The sequence below is a fragment of the Diceros bicornis genome, chromosome 17 (assembly GCF_020826845.1).
Source record: "Diceros bicornis minor isolate mBicDic1 chromosome 17, mDicBic1.mat.cur, whole genome shotgun sequence".
In the NCBI taxonomy this organism is placed as follows: domain Eukaryota; kingdom Metazoa; phylum Chordata; class Mammalia; order Perissodactyla; family Rhinocerotidae; genus Diceros; species Diceros bicornis.
Window position 1 is genome coordinate 35,486,416 of NC_080756.1, and position 21,431 is coordinate 35,507,846.

At 40.6% G+C, this 21,431-nt stretch overlaps 2 protein-coding genes across 7 annotated transcripts in view; one reads left to right on the forward strand and one right to left on the reverse strand.

Annotated features, from left to right (window-relative positions):
* The window catches only part of PPFIBP1 (PPFIA binding protein 1), a 166,987-nt gene that overhangs the window by 95,905 nt on the left and 49,651 nt on the right, over window positions 1-21,431 (reverse strand). For all 6 annotated transcript variants that reach the window (XM_058558598.1, XM_058558597.1, XM_058558596.1 and 3 more), the window contains one exon: window positions 18,916-19,009. The gene's annotated coding sequence lies outside the window, so the exon portion shown is untranslated. The remainder of the gene's footprint in view (window positions 1-18,915; window positions 19,010-21,431) is intronic.
* On the forward strand, window positions 464-1,867 carry C17H12orf71 (chromosome 17 C12orf71 homolog). The gene is made up of 2 exons (XM_058558601.1): window positions 464-1,114; window positions 1,565-1,867. The coding sequence occupies exons 1-2, from the start codon at window positions 464-466 to the stop codon at window positions 1,865-1,867; spliced, it is 954 nt and encodes a 317-aa protein (XP_058414584.1).

The following is a 21,431-nucleotide window of genomic DNA, read 5'->3' on the forward strand; positions in this document are numbered from 1 at the left end:
ATGTGGACATATAAAGAAAAGATATGGAAATCCACCGAAATGTTTTTATGATGGTTATCATTACCTCTGGACACTGGGATCATAGGAATATTTAATTTCATCTTTATACTTTTCTATATTTCTCAAATCTTATACAATGATTATTTTGTTTTATAATACAAGTTCTTTCAACTGTAGTAAAACAGATGATGAGAGTTATGAGGTGGAGATGCTTAGAGGACTGTTATGCAAAGAAACAAATTGTTTAAGGGAGAGGGCTGCCTCTTTTGCCCTTCATTGAATAAGGCGAAAATAGGATGGACTTTTATTGGAATAGGATAGCTCCAAATAGGAAAAGGAATAGATAATATTATTGCTTAAGTACTGTGACTTCCTTCTTCTTCTCCCCAATCCCACCTATTTTGTTATTTCTTTTGAAGATTCCTGAGAAAAGGGAGACCTGAGATTTGAGCCCTTAAACTCCATGGCACACTCATCCTCCAGCAGCGACTGTACCGACACCAAGGACTGCAGCTCTGAATCAAATCTAAGCCTCTCTGTGGGCTACTTCCCCTGTGAGGACACCTTCTCCCATGAGAACACAATCTCCTGTGAAGACATGTCTCCTGAGGGTCCTTCAATCCATTTTGTTCCTCCTATCCAAGGGACATGGCGGACTGAAAGTATAGGGAGACTCCTGGGGAGAAGAGACCAAATTCAAGATGACCCAGGGCAGTTTTGCAAACTAAGCATCACCCTGGCCTGGGATGTTGATGTGGGCTCTAACGATTCAGACTCCATAGCTGACTGTGACCTAAATGGAGACAACCAGTGGGTAGACAAGTACCCCAAAGAGAAAACACAACTGACTCTCAGCAAACTGGATGGTCTGGTGGAAAAGCTTGAGAAATTTCTAGAAAATCAGAAAGACGATGAGGATGATGACTCTGTGTTCCCTGAATCTGCTCAGGAGGAAGGTCTCCAGCCGTCCAGCAGCTCCTCTCCAGATATAGCTCAGGTCAGTCATCAAGAACATACTTGTCAAGACTTGCCCGAGTTCAAACCACCAGAAAATGAAGATGTCATCCAGTTTCCACAGGTTCCTCCAAGGCTTCAGGAACATGAACCTGCTGAGGTGAGCACAGAGATGCCTCACAGGCAAGCAGGAGACAGGTCTGGTTAGGGGGGGCCAGGTTGGAACGCATGGAGCATTCTTACCTGCTATGACACAGGGCCCAGCCCCCTGCGTGTCTGATATGACAAGGAGTGGGAGAAGGCCAACAGCAAGGAAGGGGGTCAGGGTGGAATTGAAGGGGAAATTCCAGGGAGCACTGAGGAAGAGAAGAGAGTAGGAAAATAAAGAAAAGGCTAACAATTATGATCCCCCCCAAAATATGTAGAATATTTATTGGTTCGTTTATTTTTTTAATTTGTTTATGAGTTTAAGTATTAATGAGTATTGAAACTTTGCATTTACCGTTGGGTTATTTTTGGTAAAAGGATTTGAGTTCCATACATGGGTAAATATTGACCCCACTCTTGTCAGGTTATGCGTTATCTGACTCATCATTCATTCTCCTGGCAGATGCTAAGCCAGGCGACCAGCAGCCCAAGGACGAGCACTGCAGAGACCTCCTCAATCTGCTCAGGTCAGCCAGAGGAGGACACTCATTCCAGCACACGAGCCCTCTCCTGTCTGAACTTCAGGGGGGTCTTCCACTGGTTAAGGCAGCAAGTCCTCTCCTCACTTTTGGGGAGACAGCGCCCTGAGGAGGCCACGGAGAGCCCCCAGCAGCTGGTACAAAAGAAAAGACTCTCTCACAGAGGCAAGAGAATCCAACCCCAAGAATCGATCGAATTAGGACCCCCTGTAGCACCAGATTTTTAAACTTTTTGATAGTCCCTGTTCTACAATCTCCATGAGTTAATTTTTTTCCAGTGAACAAAACGTGTGTTCTTGTTATCCATGTCTTCCTCTTCCAGCTCACCATCTCGACCCAGGCTGAAAGTATATACGTTTTCTAGAAGACTGAAATGTATTCTCAGGGAATTTTAAGTAGTATTATCCTTCCTAACCTGAAGGTCTTTTTTTTCTCTCATCTCTCTCCTTCTTATTGTTTTTCATCCCTTTTCATTTACTTTATGTATTTTAACCTGTTTTATCATTAATCAAAATCCCCATTTTCAGAAGGCAGCAGTACAACCCAACAGATTCCCAACATGGCAGCATGGTTTTGGTTGAACTTCTAGGGCTTGAGCAAGTGGCAGCGGATAATGAATCACTCGGGAAGCTAATTTCAATTGGCAGTGTTTCAGGAGTTCAGATGGCTGGTCTGATGTTCCTAACAGACCTGACTGGTTCTAGCATGTGTTGCCTTGGGTAGAATAAGTGGCCCACTTACAAGGAATGTGAGGATCGGGAATGCTACTAACCACTCATAAACCTAACTTTCCTCATTTATAAGATGGGGAAGACAATAATACATAACTATAGAGTTGTTGTGAGAATTAATGAAATAATGCAAGCACTTAATAAATATTATTATTGTTGTTGTTGCTATGATTCATTCTCCCCAGAAGACTTGATCCAAGGGACATCCAAGAGTGAGAGTTTAAGAGTCAATTCTCATTGAAACATTTCACACACAGAAGTAATATTTACCAAAAGTTATGGGTTTCAGCAGATCTTGACTCAACCAAGTCCTCTCCCAGCCCATTCCCCACTGTGCACTCTGAAATTCCTTTGCAACCGTCATTCAACTTTCCTCTACATGTCAACTTCTTTGAGGAAGGCTGTACTCACCTTTCTGTCCCTGTTATTGTTATCAACTCACCTCCTCAGAACCACTCCCATCCTCCTTATTCACCCACAGGTACTCAGGAGCCCTCCTTCTTCAGCCTTTGCTACCATCCTATATGACCTTCAGAGTTCACGTGGTAAAGCATAGGATTCTTTAGTCCCAAATTCCTTCCTTTCCTCAATTTCAATTCCTTTATCCCCTTCCTTCTTCTCTTTCTTTGTTCCTTCCACCAATATTTAGCACATAGGAGTGCCAGATACTTTTCTACCTCACCAAAAACCAAAAACAAACTCAATCTTTGGGCTCAGGTGGCTTATTACTTAGATAAAGCCATGTAAACATATGACTCTAAAGAGTATTGGATGATAATAGTCTGTACAAGGTACACATTGGGTACTAAAGAATAATCAATTCAACATGGGGAGGTTGATTTTAAAAGGTTTCGTAGATGAAGTTGCTTGAGTTACAAATGTGGTTAGTCTAAGGTGGAGGACTTTAAGCTCCTGGATAAATTGGTACTGAGTTATAGCGTATGATCTTGGCTGGTTATATGTGAGAGATAGTGGGGATGATATTGCCCAAGGAAAGACAGTAAAATGGGAGGGAAAAAACCAAAGAATAGGGCTCTTCTAGCCACATGTGCTCATGGTCACACCCTGAGTCTCTTCTCAGCCAGACTCCCTACTTCACCCACCTCTCTGAGAACATCTTCCCATTCAACTAGCTCACTTGTATGCCCTCCTCCACCTTCACTTGCTCTTTGACTTCACCAAGATTTTGAGTCCCATTACTGCACCTGTTCCACAACTTTCATTCACTTCCTTCCAGATCCAACCTGTGCACCTCCTTCCCAAACTGCAGCATATCCACCACATCTAGTAGCATTCACAATGCCTTGCCCTTTTCTTCTCCCAAATCTTTTAATCTACACTCACCAAATTCCACAATAGGACACTCTTGCTTCTCATAAGGGCTAACACGCAAAACATAGGGATTACCTTCTCCATTCTCTGGAGAATTCACCTCATTGCCTTTTCAAGTCCTCTCACTGCCTGGGGAACTCATCCTTAAAGACCACACTCTAGGGTTACTATATGGCCAAGACTGATTCTTCCAGGTGAAGTTGACCATGCCCTTTCCCAAGCTGTCCCCCAGCCCCTACTCTGCCACCCTCACACCATGACTTGTACTTTTCAGGTCTCTTTGACTATTTTACCTATAGATTCTGACCTCTTGAGGACAAGTGCCAAGTCTCAGTTCCTTTTCACTGCAAGACCCTAACACAGTGTCTGGTATAGAGTGGTCTCTCTGTCTTGATATAATTTTCAATTTTTTTTTTTATTTTACTTATTTTTTTCCCCCAAAGCCCCAGTAGATAGTTGTATGTCATAGTTGCACATCCTTCTAGTTGCTGTATGTGGGACGCGGCCTCAGCATGGCCGGAGAAGTGGTGCGTCGATGCGCGCCCGGGATCCGAACCCGGGCCACCAGCAGCCGAGCGCGCGCACTTAACCGCTAAGCCATGGGACCGGCCCACGATATAATTTTTAAATGACTTGAATATATCCTGTTTCTCTGAATTTTCCTACATAATTTTTTAAAAAGTGAAATACAACAGTTTAGAGTTGCTATTTTTTAAGTCAAAACTGATTGGCCAGCGGGGTTAAGAGCAGGAAAGGAGGGTGGGGAGACAGGAAGAAGAGAACATGGCACTCCGTGAAAAGCCAAGTGAGGTGGCGACATACAGACTGAGAAACCTAAGACCTGAGAAATTTAGCAACTGATTTGAAAATTTAAGTAAACAAATACACACGGTGCTTTACTGTTGCTTTAGACTAGATGCTATGATATGCCTAAAAGAAAGACAACATGTCCTACCATCACGGCACTTGTAACCAGAGTTTTGTTATTTTAATTCTTTCTCTGGTAATTAAGTCAAGCTCCAAGAAAAAGTCAATCAAAATGAACTACTTTAAGAGACTGCCCACAATGAATAAGAAGCACTGCTCATGAGTAAGATTTCTGACATATTTCTTTTTATTTTTCAGTGGTGATTAAACCTGCTTAACAGGTATGAACCTACCTCTAAGATTCAAGCAATGCACTTTACAATAAATATTTGTAAAGAATATTTGTATTTCCTTATAAAGAATTAGAATTCTAAATATTCTTTGTGGTTGTCACGCTGCATCTCCGAAAGTGAGTCAAAGTGTTTAAGAATAGGAAATATTTCAGTACCTCCTCATTCATTATAGTGTCAAATTTGCTGTGAAGCTATTAGGTGCCTGCCAAACTATGACCTCGTTCTCTGCTTTGGTCATATTCATGGCGCTGAGACTGGAGGAGGCCCACTACACACCAAAAGGACTGAGAACAAACTGGAAGTGGTCACGAAAAGACACTAGCTTTGCTGTAACCTCAAGGCTCTACCAGAATTATCGCACTTGCCAGGCACATGCTAATCTAATTAACCAATATGTTTTGGGATCCACTGTCTCAAGACTCAAAACTAAAATCATTCCTTCAAGTGAAATGCTCAAACGTGAAACCCATAAAGCTCAGCTGCTTGAATTAGTGAGGTATTGCCTTAAATATTCACATTATAGAATCCATAACAACACCGTAACATAAACCAGCATGCAGCGTGGGAAATCATCAAGCAAATGTAGGGAGTATTCAACTGTCTCCAAACACAGAATTGGGATAGGTTAATGTAAGTTTTATAGACCACATCATGCCATGCCAATTTCCTACTCAGCAGGATCCCAATGAGAGGAAAAAGTGTGTGATGATACCATACCAGCAAAGGGGCAAATCATCTTTCCAGACTTAAAGAATATAAAGTGAAAATTCATGGCTTAAGAGGATGCACGGGTCCAGGTCTACAAGATTGCAAAAATAGTGTTCAAAATCCTCTTACAAAACAATGAAAAGAAAAATGAAGCAAATTATAAATACATTCATAGAGAGTGCCTGGTAAGGTCTTTACCCCAATATTTAAGAATAGTTTTGTTTACGTAGGAGGAAAAGTTAAGTGCTTCAAAAATGTCTTTTCATTATAAACTGCAAGTGGGAAAACTGATACGGCATGCAGGGTACTCTCTAATTTCAAGATGGATGGGTGGGTTTTATAATGCACCGCCTGGAGTCAATCTTTTCTTGCCCCCTCTAATACCACCACAAAGAGAACAACACTCTGCTTTCAAAAGTGAAATAAGATGCTCATCAGATAACACTGAGTCACTGAGGGAGCCAGTCACAAGCAGGGTAGGAATAAAAGCCTTAGGACAAATTCCCAAAAGGATTATAAGTCTGGATCAAGAAATCCCCCTACTAAACAATTTCTGTTCGCTATCCCACCTTTCGAAGGCATTCCATGGTTTTGATGCCCATTCGATTTCAATCTAATATGCTTTATGAAGAGCTACTTCTGAGTTATTTTCAAATGGGAGGGCAAACATCAAACATCTTTTCAGATTGTGTCTGTTGAATAAAAATTCATCTCCTTATTACTGAATTATCTTAGTCTAGAAGGAAATTGGAATGGCAATTTACTTTGTTTTTCCTCATCTGCATCAATAAAGATTTATTATTTTAAGAACAAATCCCCCAAACTAAAAGATTTCTCTCTCTCTCTCTCATAGAACTTTCCTGCACACCTACTCACAAAGGAAAAGAAAACACTTTGGACATTTTAAATATTAATGTGTGTCTGGATAGTTGTTTTTGAGTTTCACTTTCATCAACTCCCCTGCCATCTGTCTTTGGGGCCTAGCTTTTCCCCAAACAGGAGTGGAGACAAAAAGGAGAATTTCTTTCCAGTAAAGAGACTTTAAAAATTCAGTTAGTACCATTTTGCCACCACCAACATAACTGATTCACATAAGGATCAAAAATGAATGCTAAAACCATTGGGTGAATGACTGACTGTTGGGGAACAGGATATGCACATAGTCTCCAAGAATTACCCCACAGATTACCTATTGGTTATCAAGGGGACTAGGTACCTTTACAAGGGAGAGGTCCAGTGAACACCAACTTAATCAAGTGAATAAATTCACCACCATCATGTACCATACACGAGAGAAGTACATAATAGTGTATTCTTGCTAGCAATGTTTAACCTGAATCTAATCATTAGGAAACCAATAGTCAGATGAACTCAGATTGAAAGACATACCTTTAGACAACTCTGTTAAACTTTTCAAACATGTTAACGCCACAAAATACAAAATAAGAAAAACCCAAAAAGGCAGGGAGACAAGACAGTTCAAAAATGAGACTAGAGAGACATGACAATCAATTGCTGTTTATAATCCTGGATTGAATCCTTGATCAAATCTACAAAACCAAGATAAAAGATATTTTTTACTAGTTGGGGAAATCTGAATATAGACTGTATATTAGATACTTTTGAATGGTCTAGAAAAAAAAAATAATGAGAAAACAAATATGGGAAAAATATTAAGAAAAACTCCAATAACCAGGGAATCCAGATCTCTGCTGTTAAAATAAAGTATTATGTTTTCTATAGTTGTGTGATAGTAATATCTTAAAGATGTACATATTTAACACATTAAAATTTTTACTCTAAACAAAACTTAGGTATTAATGTGATTTCTCAAGGATATAAGCTGGGCAATTCTTTAATCCAGATTCATTCACTCATGAATGAATGCCTTCGGATTCACCACTGGCTGCAAGGAATTTTCAGTTTCATAGGTTAATAAATATTCATCCCATAAGTCCCTCTAACCATAAAAAGACAAATTGATCCAGTTGAAACCAGATTAGCATCTAGGCATTTTTCAAAAACAATTCAAATTTCATTAGTTTATATTTTGTTGAACTTTAAAAGAATAATTTTTGCCCAATGGAGAGCTAGGCTCTCTGTCCTCATATTAACACAAGTTTCAAGGCCTGGATATCTCATGTTTACCTTCAAAAGAACTTCTTGGACATTTTCTCTGTCTCTCACAAATTAGGAACAGCTTGCCACTTATAATAACTCCTGCAAATTGTTTTGACATTTCCTTTTATTTTGAGTGATGTTATATTGTTCTGCTTCTTCCAACCTAAGAAGCAGCATAAGCATCAAGTCACCACATAATGCTTCGAACACCCTGGGGGACTTCTGAGAACAAAAGAGGGTGCTACTACAGTCTTCATTAGCCTTTTTTGGCACAACCTCTTATATGATTAAAGCTATAGATTGTCTCTTAAACAAATGTACACATCCATATATACTAAACACTCTGCAAATAATTCAGAAAGTTCAGAGACTCCCTGAATCCTACTCTTCAATCCCAGATTCAAAACCCAAGTTCTTAAATAACACTTCCTGGCTTCAAATCCCAGGTTCACCACTTATTTTCTGTGGATCCTGGGAAGGTACTTAACCTCTCTGGGCTTTCCATTTTATCTATAAAATGTGATACTAATAGTACTAACCTCAAAGTGTTTTGGTGAGGAGTTAGTAAAAGTGCCTGGCACATAGTAAGTGCTTACAAATTTCAGCTGCTGCTAATTGCTGTCATGTACTTCCCTTGTTTTAAAAATCTGCATGGCTCCTAGTGACTACAGAATGAAGTCCAAGCAAATGCCATCAAATCTCTTTATAATTGGATCCTGGTGTACTTTTCCAGCCTTATGTTATACAATGCTCCACCCTTGCCCCTTACGCTCCTTGTAGCACTTGTCCCCTGTTGTTGCTACCTGTACTTTCCTGCCTCAGTGCCTTTGCTTATACTGCTCTCGCTCCTTGGAACTGCCCTAACCATGCTACTGCTTCAGTCTGCCCTGCTACCTACCTACTCCCAAACGCACCCTTCTAGGCTTAGGTTAAATTCAAGCTCTTCTATGGAACTGAGCAGGCTGGAAAGAATCTCACCTTCCTTTGTGCAACCATAACATTACCTGTAGTAAGTGTACATTTTATCCTGTTTTACAGAAATGTGCTCCCATGTCTTTCTCTCCCACTAGACAAAAGCCCCTGTGTTCTGCTTATCGTTTCACGCTCCAAAGCCCTTGGCCTAGTTCTTGTCCATAGTAGCTCCACGATAAATATTTGGTGAAATGAATGGTTAATCTGCAGGAAATAATTGAAACAGATAATATCTGAAATTGAATGTCATTTCCTTTCATATAAAATTTAACTAGCTTCTACTTTAATTAAGTCTAGTCCCTGGACATTTGTGTCGGGGGCCAGGGAGCGTGGCATAGTGTAGATGTTTCCTGAGTGGAAAAGCCCGGTTTTGTACAACAGATAAGCAAGTTAACAAAAGAACAGTCATATCTTTCTACTTGTCTGAGTAGAAACCAATATTCTATCCTCTCTCTTTCATTTAAAAGGATTTTTTAAAAAGTCTTCGTATTTCCAAATCCTCTAGATAATGTGTAGATTCATTCACTCATTCAAATACATTTACTGGACAGTAATATGCTGGAGGCCGTGCACAAAGATAAGTACATGGATTCTTCCCTTGTAGAGCTCTTACTTGTGGGGGAGATGGGCATCTTGCCAGACACAGCACAGAGGCTATGATTTAAGCTAGAGCTCAACGGAAGAGCTGGGAGAAGGAGCAGACAACTCTGGCAGAGGGAACAGCCTATGCAAAGGCCAGAAGTCTAAAAGGCATGCCCGAGAAACAGTGAAAAGTCTAGTTTAGCTTGAACACTGGATATATTTCAGTGCAACGGTAAGAGACAGAAGTCTGAAGCGGAGGGGTAGAGCCAGATCACTAAGGAGTTTTGAATTGTATCTTATGGGGAGAATGGAGTTTTTGAAGCAAGAGATTGAAATGATCAAACCCGTGTTCTATAGAGAAGTTTCTAATAACAGCAGTATGGGAGTGGGACTGAAGTGGAGAGAAGCTGGTAGCAGGAATATTAGAGACAGAAAAAAAACCTGCCAGCCAGGCTCCATGGCAAGATGAAAGGAGGAGCCAAATGCAGTTCTAGCCCTTAAGTAGTTTTCTCAATATGGTTGACGGTACTCCTGTTCCATTCTCAGGCCTGGCTGCAATACCCTCCATGCTACACCAGCTCCAAGACACTACTGTTTCCGACAATTAGTAAGCATTTAATTTAATGAACACAGTAGACAGGAAATTATCTAAGCTGAAAAGATGCATCAGACTCCCAAGTTGCCCTGAAGTGGACTGTCGGGCAACACTGAGCCGATTTCTCCTTGCTCTTTCTTTCGTTTGTTTATTTAGCATTCATTCACTTGCTGAGGTCCCACTATGTACTGGCCCTTATTACCCTTCATGTCAAGGACATGGGAATACACAAGACATTGGTCCTATTCTCTAGATGTTCAAAGCCCGGCAGAAGTGTTGTCATTTGCTCAACAACAGAAATTACTAATTGGGCATGTTCTCCTTGACGGTCTTCATCTTACATGAGGCTGTTTAAAAATGTGACCTGGATATTGGTCACAATACCAACTTGTAACTCATTTTTACCTTAAATGATTGGTTTTCTACATGAACTATAGAGCTGTACTGGGGGAGGGGGGAAGGCCCTGCCCCAATAATTGGGATTACTTTGCTTATATACAGTAGACATTTGTGATTTGCCCACTCACTAAAATTTACTTGTAACCCCAAAATCAATACCAGTGGTGCTTTCATGGTTGTTCATGGACATGCACAGAGCAGCAAAAAATTTGTGTTGCCTGTGTGCAAGGTCCCAGCTGAGGTCAAACAGGAGATGTTCTGCCTTCTTGTTTCAGCTCAGCTTTCAGACTATAAACAAGTGTCCTTTTTGAAATCTATTCGATGCCATATTTTCCACATTTTTGTGCTTTTTCTTGGTGATTTCGATGTTTAAAATGGCCCCCAAGCATAGGGCTGAAGCGCTGTCTAGCGTTCCAAGTGCAAGAAGGCTGTGATGTGCCTTGCAGAGAAAATGCACGTGTTAGATAAGCTTTGTTCAGGTATGAGTTACAGTGCTATTGATGGTGAGCTCAATGTTAGCGAATCAACAAAGAATGCTAAATAAGGTGCCTTTAAACAGAAACAAGGTTATGTATTGATCAGTTGAGAAAATGTGACCAGAGGCTTACAGGAACCTAAGCCTGTACTTCTCCTAGGAGCAATGGCTCAGTAGTCAGTAACTCAGTGTTTGTGGTGACTTTATAGAATGTAACTACTGCAAAAAACAAGAGTCGACTGTATTAGATCAGGTAAAGAGTGCAAAGAACCAGCCATGACATGCTGATTTTTTTCAGCTCTACCTTCTGAGGATTCAGGAGGCCCACAAAGTGAGGAAACAGAAATCACTTTCTGGATCCTGCAACACTTTAGTAGAATTAGTTAGTATTTTCTGTCACTCTAGAATCACTAAGACACAGTCTCACAAAGACATGCTTGCTGCTTTGGGGCTAGCAAGAGGAGGAACGAGAAGGGGTCAAAAGGCCAAGGGGTGCTGTGGGTCAACATAAATAGGTGTTTTTGGGTGTCACCGTTTTCTCTTAGGAAAAGTCTTATGCTTGAAGGCCTGATACTCCTTGAAGGCCACTTATTTTCTGCTTGATACTTGGTTTTTTGACTACTCCAACAAGACAGGAGGCCTCATATGGGTGAAAGGCCTCTGACACAGGTGTTCCAAGCCAGATCTCAATTTAGACCCTAAAGAAGCAAAAAGCCCACTCTTCTACGCAAATAATCCATTCTTTAATTTCTAAAAATTTATAAACAATAAGATAACTTAAATCCCACAAAATTATCCAAAGCTGTTGAGAATGCCCCAGAATCCAGTTTCCCTTTGTAAAAGCTAACGTCCTCCAGCAGAAAACGACGTCTGGACATCAGTGTATTGGAAGCCAGCTTCCCTGCTCCAGGAATTCCACTCATTAGAACTAGAAGTATTACTAGAGAGTTCCGTCCTGTCTGCTAGACTCTCTCCCAAGGTGAGATAGTGTTTATTTGTTGAACAAAACAGTCATCCCAGTACAGATCTGTTGAAAAGCTTCCAAGCAGGATGAGAGGCCAAGGCAAGGAGGAGGAACAGCTAATCAGAAATCAAGGGCAAGAAGGGCTGGATCCAAAATAAATATAGTACAAAATGCCCAGAATAGCCCAGAAAGACAGCTGATGACCTTTTCTTCTAAAGTCTCTTAATATCACAGTATCCAATGGCACAAGTAACTAAAGCCAAGCACATAATTACTACCACAAAGGTAAAGGAATAAAGTAAAAACAAACATACAAACAAGAAAAGCTGATGGTACAACAAGAACTTGTGTTTTGAAACACAAACTAAAACACAGGAGACAAATACAATTATCGTTCTGTGAGTCCATCATTGACAAGGGATTATACCTCACTTTAATGTAATGGTCACAGGAAGCTGTCAAGGCTATCTCAAGCTCTGAAAGCTACCATAATTTCTAAAGAGGTAGTATATATTATTTTTTGACTAAAGAATCTAAATGAATCAATGAATCCTGCTACAATGGCTGCAAATTGCCACACCCCTAAGTTAAGTCTCCTCTTGGTGGAACCAGCTCTGGGCTGTGATTTGACAAGGAGAGGACAGTGTTATGGTATACAAGGAACACAGAAGACATCCTGGGGACCCAACCTCATTTCTTTGATTATGATGCACAAAGCCTTGAGCTACTGCTAAATAATGGCTTTAAGAACTATTGAAATCCCTTCTCCCACTTCTTCATTCCCAAAGCGATGGAGAGCCTTGGCTAATTGAAATTCTGGTGCCAGAACTCTGGCTTCCCAAAAATACAATAATATTAAACCATAGATCCACTAAGTGAGAGTCAAAATTCCCTTGGACCCTCTTCCACCTTTAAAAACTGCTGAGACTACATAACCAAGAGCCATCAGAGATGCTAAGTCCTCCTAATTAAATGTATAAATGCATGGCGACTTAGGAGAAAGACACACCACCTGTCCAGTTACAGAGCCGGTGTGTGCATGCATAAACACACTCCTCATATTTTGATTATTTGCTAAATGTATAAACATTTCCTTTCTCTCCATCTACAGTTACACACTTGCATATATGTATTAAGGAGAAAGAAAAATCAAAGCCACTGACTACCAATTTCCTAAGAGGTAAGGAAAAAACAAAGCCACCAGGAATAAAGACTGCTATGGCTTTGTCAACGTGAGCAAATAGCTTTGAGCAGTCGTGAAACTCCATCCACACTCTCATACACAAAAGAAGTGTCTGCTTGGGGCCGGCCCGGTGGCATAGTGGTTGAGTTCATGTGCTCCACTTTGGTGGCCCAGGGTTCATGGGCTCGGATCCCGGGCACGGACCTACACACCACACATCAAGCCATGCTGTGGCAGCATCCCACGTACAAAATAGAGGAAGATGGGCACAGATGTTAGCCCAGGGCCACTCTTCCTCAAGGAAAAAGAGGAAAATTGGCAACAGGTGTTAGCTCAGGGCCAATCTTCCTCAGCAAAAAAAAAAAGTGTCTGCTTGAAAGAATAGTTCTAAAAGCCCCATCAAATCTCCATTTGATAGTAAAAGTAATCCTTGATATTTGGTCAGAGGGAGAGATTACTTGAGGAAAAAAAAACGGAAAAGAAAATCTTAAGTTTCACGAAGAAAAGAAATTCATTTATGTATTGCCTCAAGTTATAAGGAACCAATGAAGCACAAGACAAGCCACATAGGTGACACGTGATTCCAAATAAGATTGCCGTCCCCCAGCAGTAGCATGTTTAGGATGAACTGCCTGGAATAAAGAGTGTTTGGTCCACAAAAGAGAATCAGGAGGTAGAAAATTTCAAACCCCCATATAATAATAGAAGTGATAAAAACTGCAAGAAGGGTATGAATAAAAAGGGCGCACAGAGACAGAGCTATGGTGGATGCTTTTCTTTGGGGATGACATTATCTCACGGCTACAAATTGCCTGCTTAGAAACCACTACATGACAAGGTGGTGCGATTATGTAGGCAGCCTGAGCAACGGCCTGCACCAGCCCACGGCGGCCCACGGCCGCCCACGGCCTTCCGCGGCCTGATGAAGAGAAGGCAGCGATGAAGCCAGACAACAGGTCCCACCGCATTCTTGTGCCTGGGTCCATTCAGCCTCAAAAGCAGTATTACCAGATAGCTGTCACCACCATCATCCATGATCTCAAGAATCACGCACATTGGAGAGACTAGGGTGTTGCCTACACTCTGAGGCAGATGATATTCCTTCTACTTGCCAAATGTCAGAACATCTAAATGAGTGAAAGTACAAATCTTCCAAAGTTTTTAGTTTACTTTCATTCTTTCTTCTATATCCTCCCGCATTAGCTTCACGCAGACACCTCTGGGTATAAGAGGACAGAGGTCAGAACTTAAAAGTAATTATTAAGTGATAACACTATTTAGTAGTATTTATTCTTATTTTATTAATTCAGTTTAATTCAATATTTAATTTCAATGCTAATTTTTAAGTACTGCTTTGTAATAAATATTTTCTTCAACATCTGGAACAAAACAAACTCACTTTTTATTTGGGACTCTCCCAGCTGTGTGACTGTCATTTGGAAACTGAGAATTTAAACAGAGACATGAGATAAGGCCAAATGCAGCTTTCATAATCCAGCAATGCCATATATTTCCACACAATGTCTTGAATATTTATTTATGTAGTTTAAACATAAATATACACACCCTTTAATGAACAGAGCAAGTGTATTAGAGCTGGTTAGAGTAAATGTAGGTGTCAAAACGAATTTATACATACTCTCATAGCCTTAAACCAGTCACAACAGTCTGGTCATTTGGGTTTTAATCTGCTGTAGACATTAACTATTTTTGTGAACTTAGGTCGTATCTTAAAACTTCTCCTTCCCCCACTATCATAAGTATCAAAATCCGCTGTCATAAGAACTTTTGACTTGGGAGGAATCTATGAAAGAATCTAGCAGCTAGAAAAATACAAATATGCCCCAAACTAGGTTTTATATTTAGAGGATTCAGAGAATCCTCTTCTGCCTCCAAGTCCCAAACTAAACTAACTTCCTGATTTTACAGATACGGAAACTGAGGCCCAGGATAAATGACAAACCTGATGTCCCACAGCTAGTTAGTAGAGAAGTCAGAAGCAGAATTTCAGAGTCTCAGGTCAAATGTTCTCTTTGACTCAAATCACACTAAAAGTTTCCTTTCTAGAATACTAGATTATTCATTTGTCAGATCTTAATCTCACCGAGGGCAAAATCAAGCTTAATCTATACCATATGCCCCAAGAGCTAGTTCAGAACTCACTGACATGTGGAAAGATGTCACCGGCCACACCAGTAGGAACGTATACCCTCTACTGGCTGTGGTCTGTAGTGAAGCACCGCCATAGCCTCTCACCAGAGGCCCCTGGTAAATAAGGGCACTGGTTTGCAAAATGCCTGGCAGAAGTGGAGAGTGTAACACACAAAATGATGATTTTCCTTTGTGCAAAATGACCCAACTTTCCTGCTAATCTCAGCTCCACTGGCCTCTTCTTGAACTAACCAAGCAAAGTAGTTCCAACAACCAAGAGTGTCATCATTGAATCACGCTGGGGAGGGACGTGCCGCGGACAAATGCTTCTCTTCATCCTTCCTCTGAGTTTCAGTTTAAGGTGAGGCAAGTAGGAAAATATTTTTGTTAGTGTTCACCATACTTAAAAAAGAAACCAGTCTCATATTTTTAAAAAATGATCTGAAAACTCCTATAAAGCAACAGAGTCAAACAGGTAATACCAGTAATAATAAAATCAGAAAAATAATAAGAAGAATGGCTATTTCTTTCTTTCTTTCTTTTTTTTTTTTTTGTGAGGAAGATCAGCCCTGAGCTAACATCCATGCTAATCCTCCTCTTTTTGCTGAGGAAGACTCGCCCTGAGCTAACATCTATTGCCAATCCTCCTCCTTTTTTTCCCTTTTTCTCCCCAAAGCCCCAGTAGATAGTTGTATGTCATAGTTGCACATCCTTCTAGTTGCTGTATGTGGGATGCCGCCTCAGCATGGCCAGACAAGCGGCGTGTAGGTGCGCGCCTGGGATCCGAACCTGGGCCGCCAGTAGCGGAGCGCGTGCACTTAACCGCTAAGCCACAAGGCTGGCCCCATGGCTATTATTTTTAGTGCCAGTGCTATGCACCCAGAAGCACATGGCTGACACTACTATAGTAAGTTGTCACAGCAAACCTATAAGGTGGGCATATTAATCCCCATTTTACAGACGATGAAACTGACCCAGAAGGATCACGGGAAAAGGTGGTGGTGGACCTGTGATCTGAATGCAGAACAGTCTCACAGCAAAGCCCACATGCTCACATCTTGTATTTGTTTGAAAAACACGTTTTTTCCTAGTTCAGTAATTTTATTGATTAAGATCATTCTTGGCTCCAGATTCATATTTTAGGGACTGGTTTTTCAAAACTTCCTTAAAACAAAAGTCAGACTTAATAAATTTGTTCAGAAAACGCTGTGAGAGCTCCTCTGAGATCCAGTCTGTCTGCTCAGAGCAGTTTTTATTTCTCTAGTCATCTCCCTGAGACTCTTCAGGTCTCATAAGCTGATTCCTCCCCTGGATTGTCGCTTTTCCAGGCTCTTGATCTGGCTGGTGACATATCCTAACCATTTCCGGGGGAGCCCAGACACATCTCTCTTCTGGATGTATTTTCTCTTCCTCTCTGTAATCCCTTTCTGAACCCAGTCAAAGTCCTTCCCTGCCAGGGATGCAAGCCTTACCCCATCCCATACATATCAGAGAGGGCTTCCACCTGGCCACACTCCCAAGAGTAATGTATGAGAACGTCTTCATCTGTTCCTGAGCAGCGTGCTTGGAACATAGTGCTGAAGCAGACAAATCACCTGGCTACCTAAAATCAACTTGTCTGCTTTCAAAGACCTTTACTTCAACATCATTCCACAGAGATGCTGAACCTAAATTACCGAGTAGTCCCTGAACAAATAAAATACAATCACCAGAAGATACACACAAAATTATTCACTGGAGCACTACTTGTAATGCATCCAAACTGGAAACTACCTAAATGTCCAGCAACCATAAAAGAGATAAACAAGTGAATACCATGAGAGCAAGAATGAAAAAATAAACTATATGCAATAACATAGATGAATTTCACAAACATAATAAGCAAAATAAGCCAGACACAAAAGAATATATACTGTATGATTCTATTTTACATAAATTTTTAAAATAGGTAAAACTAATCAAAGGCATTGGAAATCAGGAAATTGGTTGCTCCTGGGAACATTAGGGGAGGAGCGTTCTGGGGTGCTGGTAACTTTCTGTTAATCTGCACGCTGTTAGACAGGGGGTCTACTTTGTGACAATCATTCCATCAAGCCATCCACTTATAATGTGTATACTTTCCTCTCTATAGGACACTTCAATAAAAAGCTGACTGAAAGAGCCCTGGAGAACATCTGGTGGGCTCCCCTTAGTTGGCATAAAAGTAACTGTTTCCTGTGAAAGTTAAATATCTCAAGGACACAAAGGAAATCCATGGAAGGGCTGGGACTGGACATTAGATCTCTTAAGGCCCCACCCAGGTACCAAAGCCACCTCTCAAATGCGGAAGGATGTTTCTCTAACTTCCTTCCTTGTTGTGACTACGGCCAAGGTTTAGAAGGATTAGGATCACATTCCTATTAAGAATACAACTCAGAAAGTTCTGGTCTCCTACCGACAGCCGTGACAGGAAGAGCATTTAATAACTCAAGTTCTTTTTTTTTTTCTTCGGTCAGGAAGATCAGCCCTGAGCTAACATCCGTGCTAATCCTCCTCTTTTTGCTGAGGAAGACCGGCTCTGAGCTAACATCTATTGCCAATCCTCCTCCTTTTTTCCCCCAAAGCCCCAGTAGATAGTTGTATGTCATAGCTGCACATCCTACTAGTTGCTGTATGTGGGACGTGGCCTCAGCATGGCCGGAGAAGCGGTGTGTCAGTGCGTGCCCGGGATCCGAACCCGGGCCGCCAGCAGTGGAGCATGGGCACTTAACCGCTAAGCCACAGGGCCAGCCCAGGGGAGCATTTATTTTAATTAATTAATTTATTTTTTAGATTTTTTTGTTTATTGCAGTAACATTGGTTTATAACATTGTATAAATTTCAGGTGTACATCATTATACTTCTATTTCTGCATAGATTACATCATGTTCACCACCCAAATACTAATTACAACCCTTCACCACACACATGTGTCGAATTATCCCTTTCGCCCTCCTCCCTCCCCCCTTCCCCTCTGGTAACCACCAACCCAATCTCTGTCTCTATGTGTTTGTTTATTGTTGTTATTATCTACTACTTAATGAAGGAAATCATACGGTATTTGACCTTCTCCTTCTGACTTATACGAAGAGCATTTAAATGCTATTTAGGAAATGGCAAATCAGAAAAAGTCAGTCAGCACTGTGTTCACACACTACGTTCTGCCACTTACCAGTTGTGTGATTGTCTGCATGCTCCTTATCTCTCGCTGAACCTCAGTGTCCTCGTCCAGATCACTGAAATAGTACCTCCTACTTTGCAAGGTTGCCATGAGGGTAATGTAAGGTAATACTGTCAGAGCACCTGGCCAACACTCAGAAAAAGTATTCACTGAATGAATGTTGAATGAATTGAATTAGTCAAGTCCTTGTCACTTAGTAGAGACTCAATAAATAGTTAAGCATTATTATTATTACTGAGCAAGAGAAACAGGGAGGAAAGGAATAAGATTATATGAAAACATGTCATTTTTCTAAGCCTATGTGGTCACTAATGGGTCGACCAACAATTCTCACCAGCTTAGACGGGGCACTGAAATGGTCTGTGGGATAAAGAGCAATAAAGGATTTGGGAAAACAGCAGTGCTTTTTATGTGCTACCAGTTCTGTGTTTTTCTTCTTGGTGCCAAATAAAGGTTTAAAGGTTTGCTCATTGACTGCCCCAACATGTCTAAATTCTAGAGTCACCCATATTAGTCACATTACTTTTAGAATTAAAAAATTTTAAAGAGGGGGGTAGGTCATAAATTCTCATTGACTTAATGAGTAGACTGACATAGGTAACTTTACTAACGGGAAAAAATTTACACACTGAGTATACAGAAAGGTAATTGCAGGCTTTAAAGATGTCAGAAATGAACAACGGTGAGGGGTAAGTTTACTTACATTTAAAGAAAACAAGTTTAATACTGATGTTTTCTTCAGCTCTTCAAATCTTGCATGTACTTAGTAGTAAACTGATCCATAAAGTTCTTTTATACTGAAAAGAAACAAATACAAAAAAGATAAAGTAAAATTAATTTCAAATTATAGCACACCAGGAAAAAAAAAAACCTATAGATGGCAAATTATTGTATAAGCAAAGAACATCAAACTAGATAACATGTGTGTAACTAAAAAGAAGAAAATGTGTTAAGGACCAATGGGTTTAACTGACTGACTTCCTTCCATCTATCCTTCCCTCCCTCAGTCCTTCCTCCTCCTCCCTCTTCCTCCCTCCCTCCACCCAGCAATCCCTCCCCCTCTTTCTTCCTTACTTCCTCAGTTACTGGAGAATCTCATATATTCCTTGAAGCCTGAGTTGCAGAACAAAACCACCATCATTAACTTTTATAGCACACAATAACTGGTTAGTACACGTTAGGTACTTTACGAATGTTTGTTGGGTAAATGAATGAACCACAGTTTTACAATATTTAATTAAGGTTAAAAAAAAAAGAAAATTAATTATTTTGTTGTCCAACAAGAACAATATGCAAACAATAAGGGAAATATATACACTGTTCTTTAGACTCGCAATTGATTGATTCCCGTATCTCTTTTAAATAACCTATACTCAGGAAAAAATCCCAGTACTACATATATGGGCATATATATCCTCACCACTACAGTAATAAAAAATATTTTGGTAGTGAAGGAATATTTAGGAATAGTATAAGTTCCTTTGAGGGGCTCACTCTTCAAATACCTCATAACTACCTCCATCCAAATGAGAAAGCAAAGTACTTCCAAGTTAAATAGACATATTACCTCACATGTGTTTTTCAAACGTATATGTAGTTGGGGCCAGGCCTAGACAAAATTATGAAGTAGGAGTGTAGTTGCTTCCTTCTTCTATCTGCCCTTTTGAGGAGTCAGTGACCCCAGATGTTTAATTAAGTAGGGAAGCAACAGGATCAGCTCTACGGTTCCAACAACTTAATGGATATCCTTCCTGAGGACATTTTCATTTAAAAAAGAGCTTCAAAAGAGGCAGGTGCTTAACACTGAGATAAAATGTATTACTGACAATGGACTTTCAGGCATGAATTGGGGACAGAGGTTGCCTTGAAGGAATTTCTCAACTCAGGTAAGCATCTATCTATTCAGCCTCCCCTAAAGATGGCTTCATATATGACCCATATATACACACCAATCCAGGTAAATTTTAAGCAATTAATGACACATACATAGGCAAGCCCAATTTTAAGACTAGCATATGCTCCAAAAGTAAACAGTTATATTAATCAGCAGTTTTCAAAATGAGTGTCTAGGAACCCTACCCCATACGTGTTTCTGAGAACAGAGGCAGGAGTGAGTGAATGTGTGACAGCAGGCAGAACAATTTCACCTTTATCTGTTCTATCCTTTATCCAAGATTTAGTAGGAGAAGTAATTCCTTGAGCTGCTTATAAAAGGGTTGAAACTAAATGATGATTACATTAAAAGCTAGTGCACAAAATCCAATGAGTTCATAACATAGCTGATCCAGAACAATAATCATCACACCAAAATCCAACTGCCATCTCTAACAAGGCCTTTATGGGAAAATGAGAGTTCCGGCCTGGCTCCCAGAGCACAGGTCAGCCTGGGTCTGAGCAGGCAGGAGCCAGGTCTTCTCTTCCTACACGGTGCCTTCGTCTCCCGCCCTGGAACAAACAGCAGAAGGAAGGACACCGACACTGCCACGAGGACTGAACCAACAGTGAGGGGATGAGACTAAGGTGGGCAGAGCCTGTGGACAGTCCAGAGGCGGGGGAACAGGGGGCTCCAGCAGGGAGTAAGACACAGTGGTTTCTGTGCGCCAGTCACATCTCCAGGCCCTGTCCCAATCCCCATCAGCCTCCTCGCTAGTAATTACATGTGCAAGGTTCAGATACTTCACATATGTCAGCGCCTCTCAGATAGGAATGAGGAAGGAGAAAATCAGTAGAATAAAGAGAAGAGAAAAATATACCTATATTATGTAAGACCCAATTCAAAACAACATGTAAAATTAAAAAAAAAAAAAATTAAAGAGAATTATAAGAAAGTGTTGCCTGAACTTGCTCCGGAGGAATTCACGGTAACTAAGAGGCTCTGAGTATATTCGATCCCTCCCTCAGCACAGAATTCTGATTATTTGGCCCAACCAGGACTGAATACATAAAAACATTTATAAACATGAACCATAGATTTTTTGAGTCTCCATCACGAGCCTTGTTTAAGTCAGTCAAAGATGTCCTTTGTTATACGGCTTTGATCGAATGCAAGAGACTTTAGTCATTTCCTCAGAAACAGACGTAGCTATAAATATGAACTAACCAACACACTCAGCCACTCACCAAAAGGCTAGCTGAGAAGTTTAATTTAAAAACAAGAACATATTATTAAACTGAAAAGTAATATATAAAAAAAATCAAAACTCATGCCAACAACATTCC

What these genes read in the sequence shown, in the direction of transcription:
- C17H12orf71 (XM_058558601.1), top strand. Translation starts at nt 464, where the DNA reads ATGGCACACTCATCCTCCAGCAGCGACTGTACCGACACCAAGGACTGC. An exon ending in AGGAACATGAACCTGCTGAG is followed by an intron (nt 1,115 to 1,564) that starts GTGAGCACAGAG and finishes TTCTCCTGGCAG; the next exon opens with ATGCTAAGCCAGGCGACCAG.